The sequence below is a fragment of the Neolamprologus brichardi genome, chromosome 13, assembly GCF_056152115.1.
Source record: "Neolamprologus brichardi isolate AB-2024 chromosome 13, ASM5615211v1, whole genome shotgun sequence".
NCBI classification, from domain to species: domain Eukaryota; kingdom Metazoa; phylum Chordata; class Actinopteri; order Cichliformes; family Cichlidae; genus Neolamprologus; species Neolamprologus brichardi.
Genome location: NC_142116.1, coordinates 16,340,958 through 16,357,331, shown reverse-complemented (window position 1 = coordinate 16,357,331; position 16,374 = coordinate 16,340,958). Strand labels below are relative to the sequence as shown.

At 38.9% G+C, this 16,374-nt stretch overlaps 1 protein-coding gene and 1 long non-coding RNA gene across 2 annotated transcripts in view; one reads left to right on the top strand and one right to left on the bottom strand.

Annotated features, from left to right (window-relative positions):
- Positions 1–16,374, top strand: part of LOC148099919 (ATP-binding cassette sub-family C member 2-like) — a 32,357-nt gene that overhangs the window by 5,711 nt on the left and 10,272 nt on the right. Inside the window, exons 3-18 of the mRNA XM_087850237.1 lie at positions 5,824–5,964; positions 6,047–6,184; positions 6,365–6,487; positions 6,788–6,843; positions 6,929–7,178; positions 8,135–8,322; positions 8,640–8,817; positions 9,294–9,548; positions 10,941–11,006; positions 11,165–11,302; positions 11,386–11,532; positions 11,612–11,696; positions 11,815–11,881; positions 12,208–12,334; positions 12,963–13,139; positions 13,461–13,628. Of these exons, the coding sequence (XP_087706363.1) occupies positions 5,824–5,964; positions 6,047–6,184; positions 6,365–6,487; positions 6,788–6,843; positions 6,929–7,178; positions 8,135–8,322; positions 8,640–8,817; positions 9,294–9,548; positions 10,941–11,006; positions 11,165–11,302; positions 11,386–11,532; positions 11,612–11,696; positions 11,815–11,881; positions 12,208–12,334; positions 12,963–13,139; positions 13,461–13,628 (2,304 nt within the window). The remainder of the gene's footprint in view (positions 1–5,823; positions 5,965–6,046; positions 6,185–6,364; positions 6,488–6,787; positions 6,844–6,928; positions 7,179–8,134; positions 8,323–8,639; positions 8,818–9,293; positions 9,549–10,940; positions 11,007–11,164; positions 11,303–11,385; positions 11,533–11,611; positions 11,697–11,814; positions 11,882–12,207; positions 12,335–12,962; positions 13,140–13,460; positions 13,629–16,374) is intronic.
- Positions 14,679–15,469, bottom strand: LOC148099920 (uncharacterized). Its single transcript, XR_015719915.1, has 3 exons — positions 15,149–15,469; positions 14,932–15,062; positions 14,679–14,840 (listed from the first exon to the last, which is right to left on the bottom strand). It is a non-coding gene; the product is annotated as an uncharacterized LOC148099920 (long non-coding RNA).

The following is a 16,374-nucleotide window of genomic DNA, read 5'->3' as shown; positions in this document are numbered from 1 at the left end:
AGATCATCAAACAAAACTTTCAGTGCACTGTGAAAGTATCAAAATAAAAAGGCCTTGTTAAGTCATGACACATGCTCCTCCTCTTAGGAGGGTAAATCATACCATCATACTAAGTGGCAGGCTCAACTTCACAACAAAAGAAAAATCATCAGCTAGATTAACTCCAAACCAACCATCAGCCACACAACACACAACATAAGCCTAATATCTTATTAGATATGAGTTTAATCCCCAGGTCTATACTTTTCACTCATTTAGGCCACAGATTTTATTCAGTTTTCCTTTTCCCCGTCATCACAAAACATGTGACATGTTGTCATGTACTTCACAAAAGAAGTTTGTTCTTATGTATTCAGAGTTGTGTATCTGGGTGGAGGATTCACTCGCACATCAAAACAGGAAACTCAGTGTTTTAGAGTCTCCACTCCAACAAACTCCAACACATCCCATTCACTTGTGCTAGAATTCAATCACCTTTCATTAATCTAAGAATGATCAACCAATTTGCATATCAGCTATTAACCCACTAAGTTGACAGGACAACAGAAATGCATGTTCAAAATAGTATCACAAAGGACAATTTCCTTTATACAGTAAATAACTTGTGCTGCATCAATCAAGCAGGAAGCATCTCCCAATTAACTATATTAACAACTAAATTTCTTGTCTGATCACTGCTTGGTCAAACCAGAATCTTTTTTCCCACAAAAGTTAAACTGTTGTCCTGCAACCTAGGGAGTTAATTGTCAGCATTAGATAAATTCAGCATTTGATAACAAGTGTCTGTTAAATTTACACTATTTTAACACTGATGAGAGATAACAAGCTGATCTTCATTGCATGTGTGTTTGTGTTATTAGGCAGGTTTAATGCATGTCTGTGGAGCTGCATCTCCAGCAGGGCATGTTCTTAAAGCTGCCTTTTCTACACACTTCTCTGCTATTATTTGATCATTTCTTAACTAATGTGCTATGAGTCCACTGGTCTTTACATCACACTAAGTGACTTGGACAAGATGATAAACAGACTCACATGCTCAAGATGTTGTCTAATCTTCATGAGCTCTCTTGTGTTTGGAAGGGTTAGTAGGGTTAATGCATGTTCTGCTTGTGTGTGTGCTTTTGTATATGTTTCTTTTTGCAGTGTTTCAGACTCCTTCACAATTTTCCAACTTAAGCAGTCAATTTTCTTTTTCCCAGGTTTGCTAACCCAAATTTTGATTTCCCACATTAAACACCAGCATTCCTCTGTGTTCTACCTAGTCTCACTCTGTTGTCCTCTCCCACTTCAACAGTCCAATAGCAGGCAGTTCTCTTTCAGCTTTGTCCTGTGTTTCACTGTCTCTTCTTGCCATTTTACTCCAAAGGTAGCAAATGTCAAACTCCAACAGTCTCCTCAGTTCTCCTCAAATATTTTTGTCACATGCACAGTGAAGTTGCAGCTTGTTGGAAACACAGTGCCATTCATCCAATCAGTCAGTATGATGGGTTTGCTCTTCTTCTCCGATGCTGTTTGTCCACACTGCTGCTGCTTGCTGGGACTCTTTGCTCAGGACTTTGCTGCTGTCTCTTTATCTGCCATGTTATTGCTCTTTGGAACTGCATTCCTTGTCTTCAGGGAGGAGTGAGAGCTCGCTTGTGAGGTTGAGGGACACATGGTGCTGTAAATAAGTTAGCCAGAAACTTGGCCTGAACGTTTCCAATGATGTTAAACTATAACTTTCTTCCGACCGCTGCATGTGGAAAATTGATTCAGGTCTGCTTTTCCCCTGAAAGTGACAAACTAAGACATTTTCATTATTATTATCACTGCTTAACCAACACACATCTCTCTCTGTTTTTTGAACTCTCCTTTCTTAAAAGCAGAAAATGAGATTGTAGTTGTTCTTGGCTGATAAACACAAAACCTTTTTCCTATGATTATTTTTCATCTACAATGTAAATTTGGTCTCTTTTTTACTCCTTTTTTTCCCTTTACAATAGCTGGTGACCCGCAGAATCACCGCTCTCACAATCTGAGGCAATTACTTTTACACAGCGCACAAAAACACTGTGACATCAGACACATTCACATTTTTTTCATCTGCGTAAATAAATCATATGGCCAATGGCACGTGCCATGGTGATCCATAAGTATGACCACAAGTTTATTTAATAATTTTTCAACCCAACAAAACAAATAAACAAAAACATGATGCTGATGCTATGAACACTCTACACACATGAGTCAAGATGCAGAAAAACCGCTGCGCATCTGAAAGAAGAAGCTGAACTCACGGAAACACTGCACACTCCAGTTATCACAGTTATCATAGTTCTGTTTCCCTCTCTTTGATGAGTTCTCAGCCAGCTCTCGATCTGATAATGTGTAGCTTGCTCATCAGCTCAGAAGAGACCACAACGCAACCTCACACAGTGGTTGCGTGCTTTGCCCCACACAGTGGCAAAGACTTGCACTTTCATATTCAATTCAGCTTCTCCATCATGTAATTTTCAGCCGCTTCATACAGGGTTCAGCATATTAGTTGTTTTCATAGGTGTGCTCTATATCTCAACAATGGCTCATAATAAGACGACAGTCTTTCAAACAGGTCAAATGCCTCTATGCACATCATTAGTTTAAATATTTGCCTATTTTACTTCATCTCATATGTCATTGTACTGAATTTGAGCAACCCTAAGCTTAATGCAGATTGCTTTTAACAATTGACACAGACGTACACAAACAACACAAAATAGGCCTATAACTTTCCCCAGCCTGCGTGAACCCGCACGGCCGTTGAGCTCCTGGACTCGCGTGTACCCGCGCAGTCACTGAGCTGCACCTGCCTGCGTGAAACCACACGGCATAGGCGTTGCTCTCTTTTGTTTATAAGCCTGCAATTAACAGCACGGCTGAGGTCCGCGTGAAACCCGCTCGACCGTGCTCGCGTGTACCCGCGCAGCTAAGGAGCCGTTGCTCTCTTTCCTTTATAAGCCTGAGATTAACCGCACGGCTCAGGTCCGCGTGAAACCCGCGTGACCGTGCTGGCGTGAACCCACGCAGCTACAGCGCTCTTCTTTGTACAGTACTTACTTAGTGTTGCTCTTGCATTAATCTCGAATCCCGTCAATCACCATCCAGCGAGGAGAAAAAACAGACAGCTAATCCACCGGCCCGATGACGAATTCTCACGTCTCGGGACTTTACTACAGGAACTTCTATACGTCCTGGCTGACGTCTTTCGGCGTGTCTCTTTTTCCCCTTGGTGAATGTCAATTCTAGGGCTCCGGCATCGAAGGACCAATTAATGTTGGGTCTGTCTAGCACAGGCCCACCGCTGGAACGAGACAATTTAACTACACAGCAAAAGCATTGAACACCAAGTAGGCAAAGTTCTTCATGTTACTCATGCATGAGGGAGACCTGCCTGGAGCCAAGTGTCGTTCCACCCACTTGGCCTCCGTCAGACTCTCGTCCGCTCCCCCATAACACTGCTCTTTTATTGAGGTTACATGAATATACATAGGTTCATTAACATATGACGTCTACATACAAACAAAAAGTACCTTGCCTGTGTGTGTGTGTGTGTGTATGTGTGTCTGTGACTTCCCTAAACCTGCTGGTCTGGAAGTCCAGCAGTTCATCTAAACAAAAGGCACTTAGACTAAAACAGATATAGCTACGTTTATCCTACCATATAACAATAAGAGAAGGTATGCCCTCTCCCATGCTCCCAGAATGTGGGTGTGAATGCCAGAACACTCTGGAATCCACACAAAGCCTTTGCAGACTATTAAGGATCACACATCCTATCACTACACAATCAACTATACACCTCTAAGCATATATGGTTAAATATTTCTAAGCATAAATGACAATAAACAATACAAATCTAACAGTGGCTGTTTGGTCTCTCCAATGTAGAGGTCTGGGCATTCCTCGCTGTCTGTCTTTCTTATCCTTCCTAACACCAGCTAGGGAAACCTTGGCTGATTGTGACCCACTCTCATTTTCACACCTTGGCTCATGTGATTAGGTAGAGGATCATCAGGGGGTCCTTTGTCCCTCTTTGGGGGGTAACTCCCACTGGGTTTAAATCTGGGATTCTCCACCATTTGACCTTAGAACTGAAGAAGCTTCTCGGATGAGAGGTGAAACCTCTTCAAGCAACCAATGAAAGACACAATCAATACATATATTACTCATTTTACAGACTGTGCAAACCTCTTTACAACTGAACCTATTGTTAGGCTTTTTTATTATTTTCCTATATTATTCTGATGCCTTGACTGCATGCTGAGGTGGCAACCCCAAACCCTACTCAAGTAAATTTAAATAAAAATGTATGTTTTAAAAAAAAATATAGAGTCTCGCTAATGACCTACTACATGGGTTCTCAAACTTTTCACAGTGAGTACCACCTTATAAAATATATGGCCCTTAAAGCACCACCATTATGACCGACTTTAAAGTACAGTAGTATAGGTCTATTTAACACCATATACAGTTTACACAAGACAATTTTATTTCTTATGTGAATGTTATTTATTTTAATTGCCATAAAAAGGATGTGACAAGTGATAATAATAACAACTGTACTGCATTAAACATTCACAGCAGGTGGCATATCCAGTCTTTAAGTGATGAACCCTGCCTTCAGGTCAAAACTACTCTACATTTATTAGGGCTGTTGTGTTTTTAACATGTTTAATGCTTTGTATCTTGTCCTACTTAATCTGAACAAGCCCCTAAAAAATTGCTGCGATCACTGTCGACCTGCTCTCTTTTGTTTTTATTACCACTATTCATTTTAAAACTCCGTTTTTAAAACCTTACAATGTAACAACAGCCCAGCCCATGCAGCAGTATATTAATGACCAACCTCGTACTGTGAATGGATTATCTCAGTAGTTCCCCTGACTGACTTTTGGTCATTTACATCATCCCGACATGTGATTGCATTTGTCCCTAAACATTGGGAAACCTCACGTTAACTTTTGTCGAGTTGAAAAAAGTTAGCGTTCATCCTCCAGCTTCACTGTGTTTATATTATGCTAACCATAGCTGTGTAGCTAGCCACCACGTAGCACATCATTATATGCCAGCTAGTCCAACTATAGCAACCATATAAATGTCACTGCTGTTTAGTTTCCTGTCGTCATTTATGTCAAAAGTGATAGCAGAGCTTTACGTTTTAATTTTTCAGAAATACTGAATCAGAACATGGTATATTATTCAGTCTTCAATAAATTTTAGAGACTTCCTGCGCACCACTAGAGGGAGCCCATGTACCACCAGTGGTACGCGTACCACAGTTTGAGAACCTATGACCTACTGAATTTTATTCAGATGTGTTGCAGCAGGGACACATGGAAAAATTTGGGAACACTGGCCCTCGAGGACTGGAGTAATATAAAAAGAACAATGTTTTTCCAAAGGTCAGTGTAAAAAAAGAGTGTAAACATTGAAGCTAAAACACATGTAGTGTAAATTCTCTGTTAAGGTCAAAAACACCAAGAGGCCATTCTCTGTGAGTTTATATATTATTATAAATGCATATACTGTGTATGAAATGTTCTAACATGGAAAGGACAAGTCATTTACAGCAAAAGGGCAAAGGGATGTCTCATTCCAGCGCTGCGTATTTTAAGCATCTGTTATCACTTCTCTAAAACCTTGAAGGAATGAAGGGAAAGAACTTAGTTTTAAGTATTTGTTATCTCATGAAAAAAACAAAAACATAGTATTGGTTAAAAGTTTATGCAAAAGATTATTAAAAATTTTTTTTGCATAAAATAACATGATTTATTCTCCTGTCTCTTCTGTGTTTTCTTCCTTCAGCTTGTGGCGTCCCTGTTGTTCTTGACGGCCATAGCACACCTGGGAGTCACACTAGGAGAAGATTTTGGTCCAAACAGTGACCAATCTTCAAAAAATGCTGGCGTATACTATGCAAATCCTGTTTTATTTGCAGTCACATGGGTAAATTGAGCAACATTTATATTTATTTATTTAAATTTGAAAGGATTCGTTTTTTTATGTTCTGGTGCGTCTTCTTTGTTAGATCCTTGTCCTGCTTTGCCATGAAGGATTAAGACAGGAAGGAGCAATAGACTCTGCCTCTATTTTCCTCTTCTGGTTGCTCCTTGTAGTGTGTGACATCTTTCCTTTCCAGACCCTCCTACGAGAGGCTCTCAGACTGGTATGAGTGAAGACATTTGATCAAGTTGGATTAAAGTAGAAGAAAAATAGTCGATTTACTCAGACATGATGCAATAACTTGATATGATTGACTTTTAGCTCTCCATATCTTGAGTAACACCATTTTCATTTTTCTTCAGGACCCTTTAAAGTTTTTCTTTCTCTCATTTTTGGCAATTAGGGCGAGGTCCGTGATGTCCCACGTTTCAGCCTTTTCTACATTTCTTTTGGGCTTGAACTGATTTCATTAGTTCTTTCTACTGTGGCTGATATCCCCCCAGAAGCTAAAGACTTTATAAAAGAGGTACCCTTTAGTTGTTGTTCATTTTTATTTGTTTGTTTTAAGAGGATTAAGTTCATAAGCATATATTAACGTCCTAAGACCCGAACTCTTTCATGGCATACATCAGTTGTTCTTTGCTATTTGGGCTGATTGGGACCTGATGAATGTAAAAAAAAATTACCAGATTTTTTTTACTTGATTTTTGTTTCTGAGAGCAAAATTTTGTATTTTGGGCTAAATGTGATGTCCACATATGTGGAAGCCAGGTCCTGGGAGGTTAAATATGATATGATATGATATTGCACTTTTTTTTATCCACAGAATCCTGAAGCAGGTGCACCATTTTTGAGTAGAATAACATTCAACTGGTTAAACAGGTAACATTTAAGTCAGTATAGTAGGAATCTTAACAAGCACCTACATATGTGCTCCATGTCTTCAAAGTTCTCATTGTTTTCACAGTATGGTTTTAAAAGGCTACAAACAACCTCTGGTTCAGGAGGACATGTGGGATCTGAATGAGAGTGATAGCACTGCTTTCATCAATGAGCGTTTCCAGCATTTCATGAAGCCTGAGTTGGATGCAGCTAGGGTCCGCTTCCAGAACAAGATGAAAAAGAAATTAGCTAAAACCAGTGCCCAGGAAGACCCACAGCAAAATGGGCTTTCCAGTGGTCTGGGGAAAGGAGTCAGTCAGGATGTATTAATGATGGTGAGAGCAAACAAAAACACTTCCACACACATGCACACTATATTGAGCTACAGTCCAAACACATTTCATTAACACCACTAATAGGGATGCAACGATACCAATTTTTTCAAACCGATACGATATTGATACTTGGATCTGAGTACTTGCCGATACAGAGTACAAAAACCGATACTTCTACCACACACACACACACACACAAATGCAATGAATTGGAAGACAGGTTTTATTTTATTCTCTGCCGATAAAAAATAAAATCTTAATAAAAATGACCACAAAAAAATTTCAAGTGAAAAATAAGCACTTCTGTTAAATTATTGCGGAGTCTCCACATTGTAATTTAACAAAATATCACTGAACTATTGGCACTGTCTCGAGCTTTCAGAATAATAAATAAACACTTCTGTTTATTTATTATATTTTATATCGCAGCTCGAGTATGCTGAGAAGACGGTGCAATCCTATGTTTTCCACGACTGGCATTGGCTGGTCATCCAGAGCGATAAAATGAGTCAGAGCCTCTGTTATTTTAACTGCCCGTGGATTTTCTCTTGACATTTTTCATCGCTTTTCCAAAACCTGAGTTAAAGTTGGCTGTTCCACACTGCTGACATTTTGTTTAGCCTAGCTACAGCAGCCTCCAGTTTCTCTTTTTTATCTGGAGCTGCCAGTCTCACTCGTCTAACCCTGTGCCTGTTTAGTGCGGGATGTCCCCCTAGTGGCCAATCTAAAAAACTACAACAGAAATGACAAGCCACCCTCTGATTAATGAAATAAGTTGGTATCGGTTCATGGTATCAGTTAACTTTTACGAGTATGAGTACACACACATTTTACAGTATCGGCCCCGATAACCGATACCAGTATCGTATCGGTGCATCCCTAACCACTAATAAACATCACTATGTTTTTTTCTGAATAAATCTCATCAACTGTGCTTAAACAATCTGTTCCTTTAGGAGGAAAGGGGGAAGAAGGAAGATGAAAAGACGAAAAAGAAAAAGGACAAAAAGAAGGAGGAAGAGAACTATCCCAATTCATGGCTCATTCCCACCCTTTACAAGACCTTTAAATGGATTCTGATTGAATCTGCCTTCTTCAAACTTGTGCAAGATGTGTTAACCTTTGTCAGTCCTCAGCTCCTTAAGTGAGTAAAGTATTGCAAAATATTAAAGAATCAAAAGTACAGAAACACATAAGAACAGTGTTGCTTCTGTTGCCCATGTAAACATTTTTAAAAATCCATTTAGCTGTCCTTGAAGGTTTTTAAAATCAACATTGTCAAAGCCTTTGGGTTAACTATTCACTATTTATTGATCAGTTTAAACAACTGATAACAGGAGTGCCTGAATGGAAAGAGAAAATTGCTAAATAAGTGTTAAAAAGGAAGCAGGAAAAAAGTGAAGGACAAATAGTAGAACGTGTTGAGATGCTATATCCATACGTTTTCATTTTTTTCCCTAGATTGATGGTCTCCTTCACTCAGGACAAATCCAGATATGCCTGGGAGGGCTATTTGTATGCAGTGTTGCTGATGGTGGTGGCTCTGCTGCGGTCTCTGACCCTGCAACAGTATTTCCAGCGCTGCCTTGTGTTGGGCATGAGGGTTCGCACTGCACTTATGGCTGCTGTGTACAAAAAGGTAAAACAAACGGGATTGATAGAATGACTTTTGTTTGACTTTGGTGTAAAAAAAATCAAAGACTACGTAATATAAATTACTTTAACATATCAGAACTCATAAATTACCAGTCATTGCTTTCTGCTTAAGTTAACTGTCAGATGCTTTAGTTAAAAATCGCTTATATCAGCACATGAGTACATACGTATCACTTACAGGATAAATCTGTCTGCTCTGCCAGTAATACTTTCACTAATGATCTGATTGATTAACTCTACGAGTTCAAAAATCATTTTTGGCAACAACCCTCACCTTAATTGTGACGAATTATGACGCAATTAGAATATATATTTAATTTATATATTTATATTTTATTACATTTTTCTTGCAATTCTTATATACCAGGAAATGAAGAAAATACTCATTCTAACATTGCCAAAAACTTCATGTACCTGCCACTTTTTCGCTGTTATGCTTTTTTTTATCCTTTTTCTAAGGCATTAGCGGTGTCCAATGACGCTCGTAAGGAGTCAACAGTAGGGGAAAAGGTGAACTTGATGTCAGCAGATGCCCAGCGCTTCAATGATGTGACCAACTTTATCCACCTGCTGTGGTCCTGCCCTCTGCAGATCGTCATATCCATTGTTTTCCTGTGGCTGGAGTTAGGGCCTTCTGTGTTGGCAGGACTGGGAGTCATGGTGTTAATGGTTCCAATCAATGGATTTCTGGCAACCAAGGCCAGAAAACTCCAGGTTAGCAGAGCTGCCAAATCATTTCTGTGTACAATCAATAGGTTTGTTGTGAACAATGACACACCTTTTCGTAGGTTTGACTTTCAGGTTTAAGTCAAGAGGCTTAACAAAATTATTGCATGCATTACAAGAATCCTTTTTCAGTCCCCATTTTTTTAGAGGCCCAAAGTAAGTATAGTAGTATCAAACCTATACTTCAATAAGCAGAACTCATTGGAAGGAACTCAACATGATTCATTGATATATAGGATTTCATTAAGCTATTCAGCAATTAGAATCAAACATATGATTGTTGGGTTTTTCTCTGTATCTATGAAGCGCCTTGAGGCGACTTTTGTTGTGATTTGGCGCTATATAAATAAAATTGAATTGAATTGAATCTGAGAGTCCATCACAGAAGAACGGAAACCCAGTGGTAATAGGAATTAGGGCCGGACCCACCGGGGTCTAGAAGCTGTTGGTAGAGATGAAGATGGAGGCTTGGATGCAACCCAAGTAATAGAGGTGTTGAAAGATGATTGGACTAGACCAGTGATGTCAGCAATGAGCTGGACAGTGTGAGAAAGTAGAAATGATGTAAAGCTTTAATTAGCCACCAAACACCTGGGAAGCAGATAGACGTGTGACTAAAAATGTTCTTAATAAACTTCCCTATAAGCTTCATTTGTTTTTCCTTGGGTAGGAAAAAAAACATCACCTAGAGTCTACCGTTAAGAGGGTTTCCAAAAAACGGCAAATCAAATGAAGAAGTAGAGAAACAGAAATCAACCAACATGATGGAGACAATGGCATAGGCATGCATAGCTGCCAGTGGGACTAGATTGCTACTGCTTATTGATGATGTGACTGGTCATGAAAGTAGCATGATGAACTGTTAGGTACACAGGGCTATTCTAAGTGCTAAATGCTCAGAAACCGAATGACTGACACTGGTTCAGTTCAAATGGGTAATGATCCAAAGCATATCAAGAATTTCTAAAGACAAAGTAATGGGATATTCTTCAATGGCTGAGTTAGTCAACTGCTGTCAGCCCTATAGAACATGTTATTCACCTACTGAAGACAAAGCTGAAGGCAGAAAGACTCACAAACAGTGAGAAACTGAAGATGGCTCAGGCGTGGCAGACAATCTCAAGGGAGGAAATAAAGCATTTGGTGATGTCCATGGGTTATAGACTTTAGCGTCCGTGGACTAAAGAAATGATTGTCCATTTATTTAAAACAGTCCTTATATTTGAAATTGTGTTTACTTTGAGTTACAATAAATATCAATGGCTTTAATTTCCAAACACTTAATGATTAATTTGTTTAATGTTTTAATTAAGGTTGAAAGTCTGCATTATTAATTTTCTGTATTGCCTGTTTAAAGAGCTACACTGTGTCTCTTTTCAGATAGAGAACATGAAGTTTAAAGATAAGAGAATGAAAATCATGAATGAACTTCTAAATGGGGTCAAGGTGAGCTCCCTTATTCAGTGTATCTATGGTGTATGTAGATGCCTTCCTTACATGTAAGGCTTTGATGCTTCATGAAACTGCATTCAGTAACTTTGACCATAAGTGCTTCCTTCTGCCTCACTGCCTCCTCCCTGTCTTTTTCTTTTGTCTCCCACCAGATTCTGAAGCTGTATGCTTGGGAGCCATCCTTCCAGAAGCAGGTGGAAGACATTAGAGGGGAAGAACTAAAAGTCATGAAGAAGTTTGCCTACCTGACATCCGTGTCTACCTTTATCTTCAGCTCTGCTCCAGCTCTGGTGAGTTCTGTGAAGGGATGTCATTGTAGAGACTAGATTCCAATGGTAAACAACCTTTTTTTTTAAACTGTCTGTACTTGCAGGTTTCTCTGGCCACATTTGCAGTATTTGTTAGTGTGAGCAATGATAATGTGTTAACTGCTGAGAAAGCTTTTACTTCCATCTCTCTCTTCAACATCCTCCGATTTCCTCTTGCCATGCTGCCCATGCTCATTGCTTCCATTGTACAAGTAAGTGAACAGAGCTACATCATGCACATGTATCAAGCCTGTGATAAAATCAAATTTAACCTGTTCTTTGAATTTTCAGACAGCAGTGTCTAAGAATCGCCTGGAGAAGTTTCTGGCAGGGGAAGACATCGACAGTGACATTGTGCGCCAAGACCCCAGTTTCAGTATGTTCACCATTAGAATTTGCACTTTTCTACAGCTGAAGATTGAAGCTTAGTCACAGTTTCTTACATGTGCGGATCATCTGTTAACCTCTGTCTTGGTCTGCTTTCATTTTTTTAGATACTGCTGTGAGCGTATGTGATGGTTCCTTTGCTTGGGAAAAAGATACAAAGCCTCTGCTGAAAGAGTATGCCTGTGTTGGTCATCAAAAAGTTACTAGTTAACTTAATTAACTGTGAGATGTTGCTTCAGGCACTTTTTAGAAGTTTTTCCCGTCTGGCTAAATTCAAACTCAGGATCTGTTTAAAAGTTCACACAAATTTTCGTTTTCAACATATGAAACATCATCTGTGTCCTAGTTTAAATTAAATGTAGGGTTTAAATGATTTGCAAATCACCGCATGCTTTTTTTTAAAATCCAAATGGTACACTGTGTTCCACACATTTATGAAACAGAGTTTTATTTTTCCTACTGTTTTTACAGTAATGACCATATTTATTATGTGTGTCCAGTGTGAATTTGGACATTGAGCCTGGTCGGTTGGTTGCCGTAGTGGGAGCTGTTGGGTCAGGAAAGTCGTCTCTTATGTCAGCCCTCCTTGGAGAGATGCACAGTAGCAAAGGTTTTATCAACATTAGGGTAATGGCTTTTTTTCCATTTGTATCTGACAGTGTGCGTTCAAAAAAAAATCTTTTACTTCAATTATTTTCTTTAGTGTATCAAATGAAGAGCCTTTTCTTATTTCTCATCAAAACTGATTTCATCGGGAGATTATTATTGTTTATTTAAAGTTTTTATTTGTTTTTTAAATGTAAAGAACATTATTCTTGATTCAATGATTTTCTGGGTTTATTTGATGAGTAAAAGTATGGAATTGCCATAAACAGAAGTCAGTAAAGTCAACTGGAAACAGAATACAATAAAGAGCAAAAGACTTTATTGAAGAGAGCAAAGATATTTTTTTTAAAAAAAGGCAAAACATACATTATTAAAATGTACAGACCCTAAGATTTTAAGGAAATTTAGAAAATGTGTTCTAAACCATCAGTTCTTAGGATGTTTTTAAATCTTTAAAAGGTTGAGAAATATAATCCCAGTTCCTTGCATGTCTCCTTCTTACACAAGTATCTTTAGTTCAGATATTTTTTCCTCCTAGCCAGTGTAACATTTGTTCTGGATGAAAAACTGTACGAATGCCAACATTTCTATGGCAAAATAAAAGGTTGGTTAGACATCAGCAATTGAGTTTCACTGTATTTCTTTCCAGGGTTCTCTTGCTTTTGTGCCACAGCAAGCCTGGATTCAAAATGCCACTTTGAAGGATAATATCTTGTTTGGATCTCCTCATGAGGAAGAGAGGTTCAAAAAAGTCATACAGGCCTGTGCTCTTGCCCCAGACCTTGAGCTGCTGCCTGGAGGAGACCTCACTGAGATTGGAGAGAAGGTGAGTTGCACTTTGAATTATTCAAGTTTTAGGTTACACAAATATTTTTATCTTTATAAAGATTATGTATATGGTTTTTATTGTTTGTAAAATATTTATTGGTGATATTTTCAGAAATAAAAAAAACCACATTTACAATGTAGCTGTCTGAAAAACTCATGTATCAAATATGATACACTTGGCATTACAGTGTTAATGCAATATTGAAATGTTGTTCTTGTGCTGAAGGAAAAGCTTCTTTGCATTAAAAAGAAGCCATGTGTGTTTTTTTTTTTAATCTCTGCTTTTCTTTTCTTTTCCCCTCCTTTTTTCTCTTCTCAGGGTATCAACCTCTCAGGTGGTCAGAAGCAACGTGTGAGCTTAGCCAGAGCGACCTACAGTCAGGCTGATATCTATCTATTAGATGACCCTTTGTCTGCCGTGGACTCTCATGTAGGAAAGCATCTCTTTGAAAAGGTTATTGGACCCAATGGAATACTTAAAAACAAGGTTTGTGCTTGACTGCTTGTATTCTGATCAACATTCAATATTTCACTTTAAAATAGCTATTATTTGGAAACCGGGCATGTCATTTGTAATGGAAAAAACATTTTAACCAAAAGTTGCTGTGTTCGTTCCTTTGGTTTGTTCCTATATAAAATTTTGTTTTGTAGGCTCATCAGTCAACTCTGTCTGTGAAGGTTCTCAGTCAACCAGGTCATCGCAGTCTAAGGAGCTTTGAAAGAAAAGCGTCTGGAGTTCTTTAAGTTGCTTGAAGGCGTTTCGCCTCTCATCCAAGAAGCTTCTTCAGGTTCATCCCAAAGACAAAACTCCAAAACACAAACTTAACAATGTAGTACATGCTGTACAGTGTAGCAAGGAGTGCCCAGACCTCTACATTGGAGAAACCAAACAGCCACTTCATAAAGGAGGCGAGGTTTTACAGCCTGTTTATCCGAAACCTTGGCTGATTGTGACCTAAACCCGTTTTTCATGTGTTTAGGCAGAGGATCACCAGGGAGTCCTTTGTCCCTCTTTGGAGGGAAACTCCCACAGGGCTTAAATCTGGGACTCTCCACCATTTGACCCTAGAACTGAAGAAGCTTCTCGGATGAGAGGTGAAACGTCTTCAAGCAACTTAAAGAAGTCCAGACATTTTTCTTTCCAAGCTCCTTAGACTATGATAGAAAATATCACAAAAGTTTGATAACTTTTAAACCAACTGTTGTGAATTCAATCTATGAACTGCAATTTGTTTTCTTTCAGTTTAAAATAGTGTATTTGTGAATATTTTTTTTTTACACATGCACTATTTTATATTTTTTCTAAAATACCATTTGATAAAGTTTGCATGTTTTGTTACATTTTTTTTTAAATATTGTTGGGTGTATATTTAATTCTTCTAATTGTCGAGTGAAACTAAACTTAAACTGATTCAACTGAATTTAGGTATATTTATTCGTATATTAATAACTCTTATTCAACATATTCATTAATGCCTACTTTAAATTTAATTAATGTGCTTTATTTGTTATGCTGAGTGAACGGACTCTATGGCAGAATACACAGAAGCGCAGAAAATGCAGGGAGTGCTCTTTATTTGCTGTATCAAAGGTATTTACACGGGATGAGATTATACTGAGGAATAAACAGAGGGAAACCAGGGGAGGAGGCTGACACGCATTCGGAGGAAAAGGGGTTACCCGCGCACGCAGGGTGGATCTATAAGAAAAAGAAAAACGAAACTTTAGGGGGAGATGCCAAACCACCGGTAAGAAACAGCAATAAACATGGGGAGAGTTGGAGAGCTCACTTGTCACAGTGGCTGTACGGGCTCGGGCGAGGATTCTCGGGATGTGGGAGAAACGCTGTAATTGATCTCCGTAGTGATCCCGGAAATGCGGCTTCACAAACAGCTGACAGGTAAGCGGGTGATGGATCCGGCTGAGGATACAGGACAACAGGTAAGCAAACAAAATCCAAGACATAGGTTGGCCGTAATGCACACCACGGAGAATTAAACACGTTACCACTCGAGGAGGTGGCAATACTCCGACACCAGACGTTAGTCGCGCTGCTCCTAAGTAACGCTCCATCAAATGACGTCTGATGCACCGCCGGTGTGTCAGCATCCCGTGACACACCACCCCGCCTACCTGAGCTGAAAACAGAAGCAGACCCTAGCTGTGTCCCAATTCAGGGTCTGCACGCTTGAAGTACGCGCACTACGCGTACTACGTACTGTGCGTACTATAAATACGAGAAGTGCGGAAGTGAGAGGCTTGTGAAATGCGACGGTCTAGCCTGCGTCGCGCTGTTCAGGTTGCCCAGCAACCACGATACGAACCGCGAGAAACGTTACATACAGCTTTGTTTGACAGAAATGAAGGAGAAAAAATGTTTTGTTGGTCATTCATTTTTGTCATGACATCACTTTGATTAGTTGAGTATCTGAGGCTGAAACCACGGGACTGTAAAACATGATTGTTGGGCTTCATTTCTGTACTGAACAGTCATTTCAAGAGTAGTTAGTAAATAACAATTAGCTAATGTTGTTCATGAGACTAAAATCATCTCACTGTGGTAATGTAATTATAATATGGCCAATATTATAGTTATTGTCAGATTATTATGATATATATATCATAATAATCTGACATATATATATATATATATATATATATATATATATATATATATATATATATATATATATATATATATATATATATATATATATAAAGGCTTTACAACTAAGTTAACGCTGAAAGTACAAACATCACTAATGTCACACAACTTTGCCGACAATGTTTTAATGTTCTTTGTTATTAAACATTCGCACATAAATAAGTGACGTCATATTCAGTACTTACTTTTGACAGTTCACTCTTCCGCCGCTCCCTTCTGCCGTATTTTGCGGCAAAATTATCCACACCCACTGCCGCGCTATGAATTGTGGGATATATGGGACCACGAAGCGTGCACCGGACCACGCTTGATATTTGGGGAAATCGACGGCGCATTTGGAGTATGCATTTGAAGTACACTTCGAATTGGGACAGCAGTCGTCGCGTGGCTGTGACGTAATCACACTTAAAATGCGTACTTCAAGCGTGCAGACCCTGAATTGGGACACAGCTTCTGTGACACCACACCAGAGAAACCCCACCAACTCCTAACATTATTACTACTTCTGTGACACCTTCTTTATCTGATAGCCGATACGATACAGTACATATGAATATTTTTATTTATT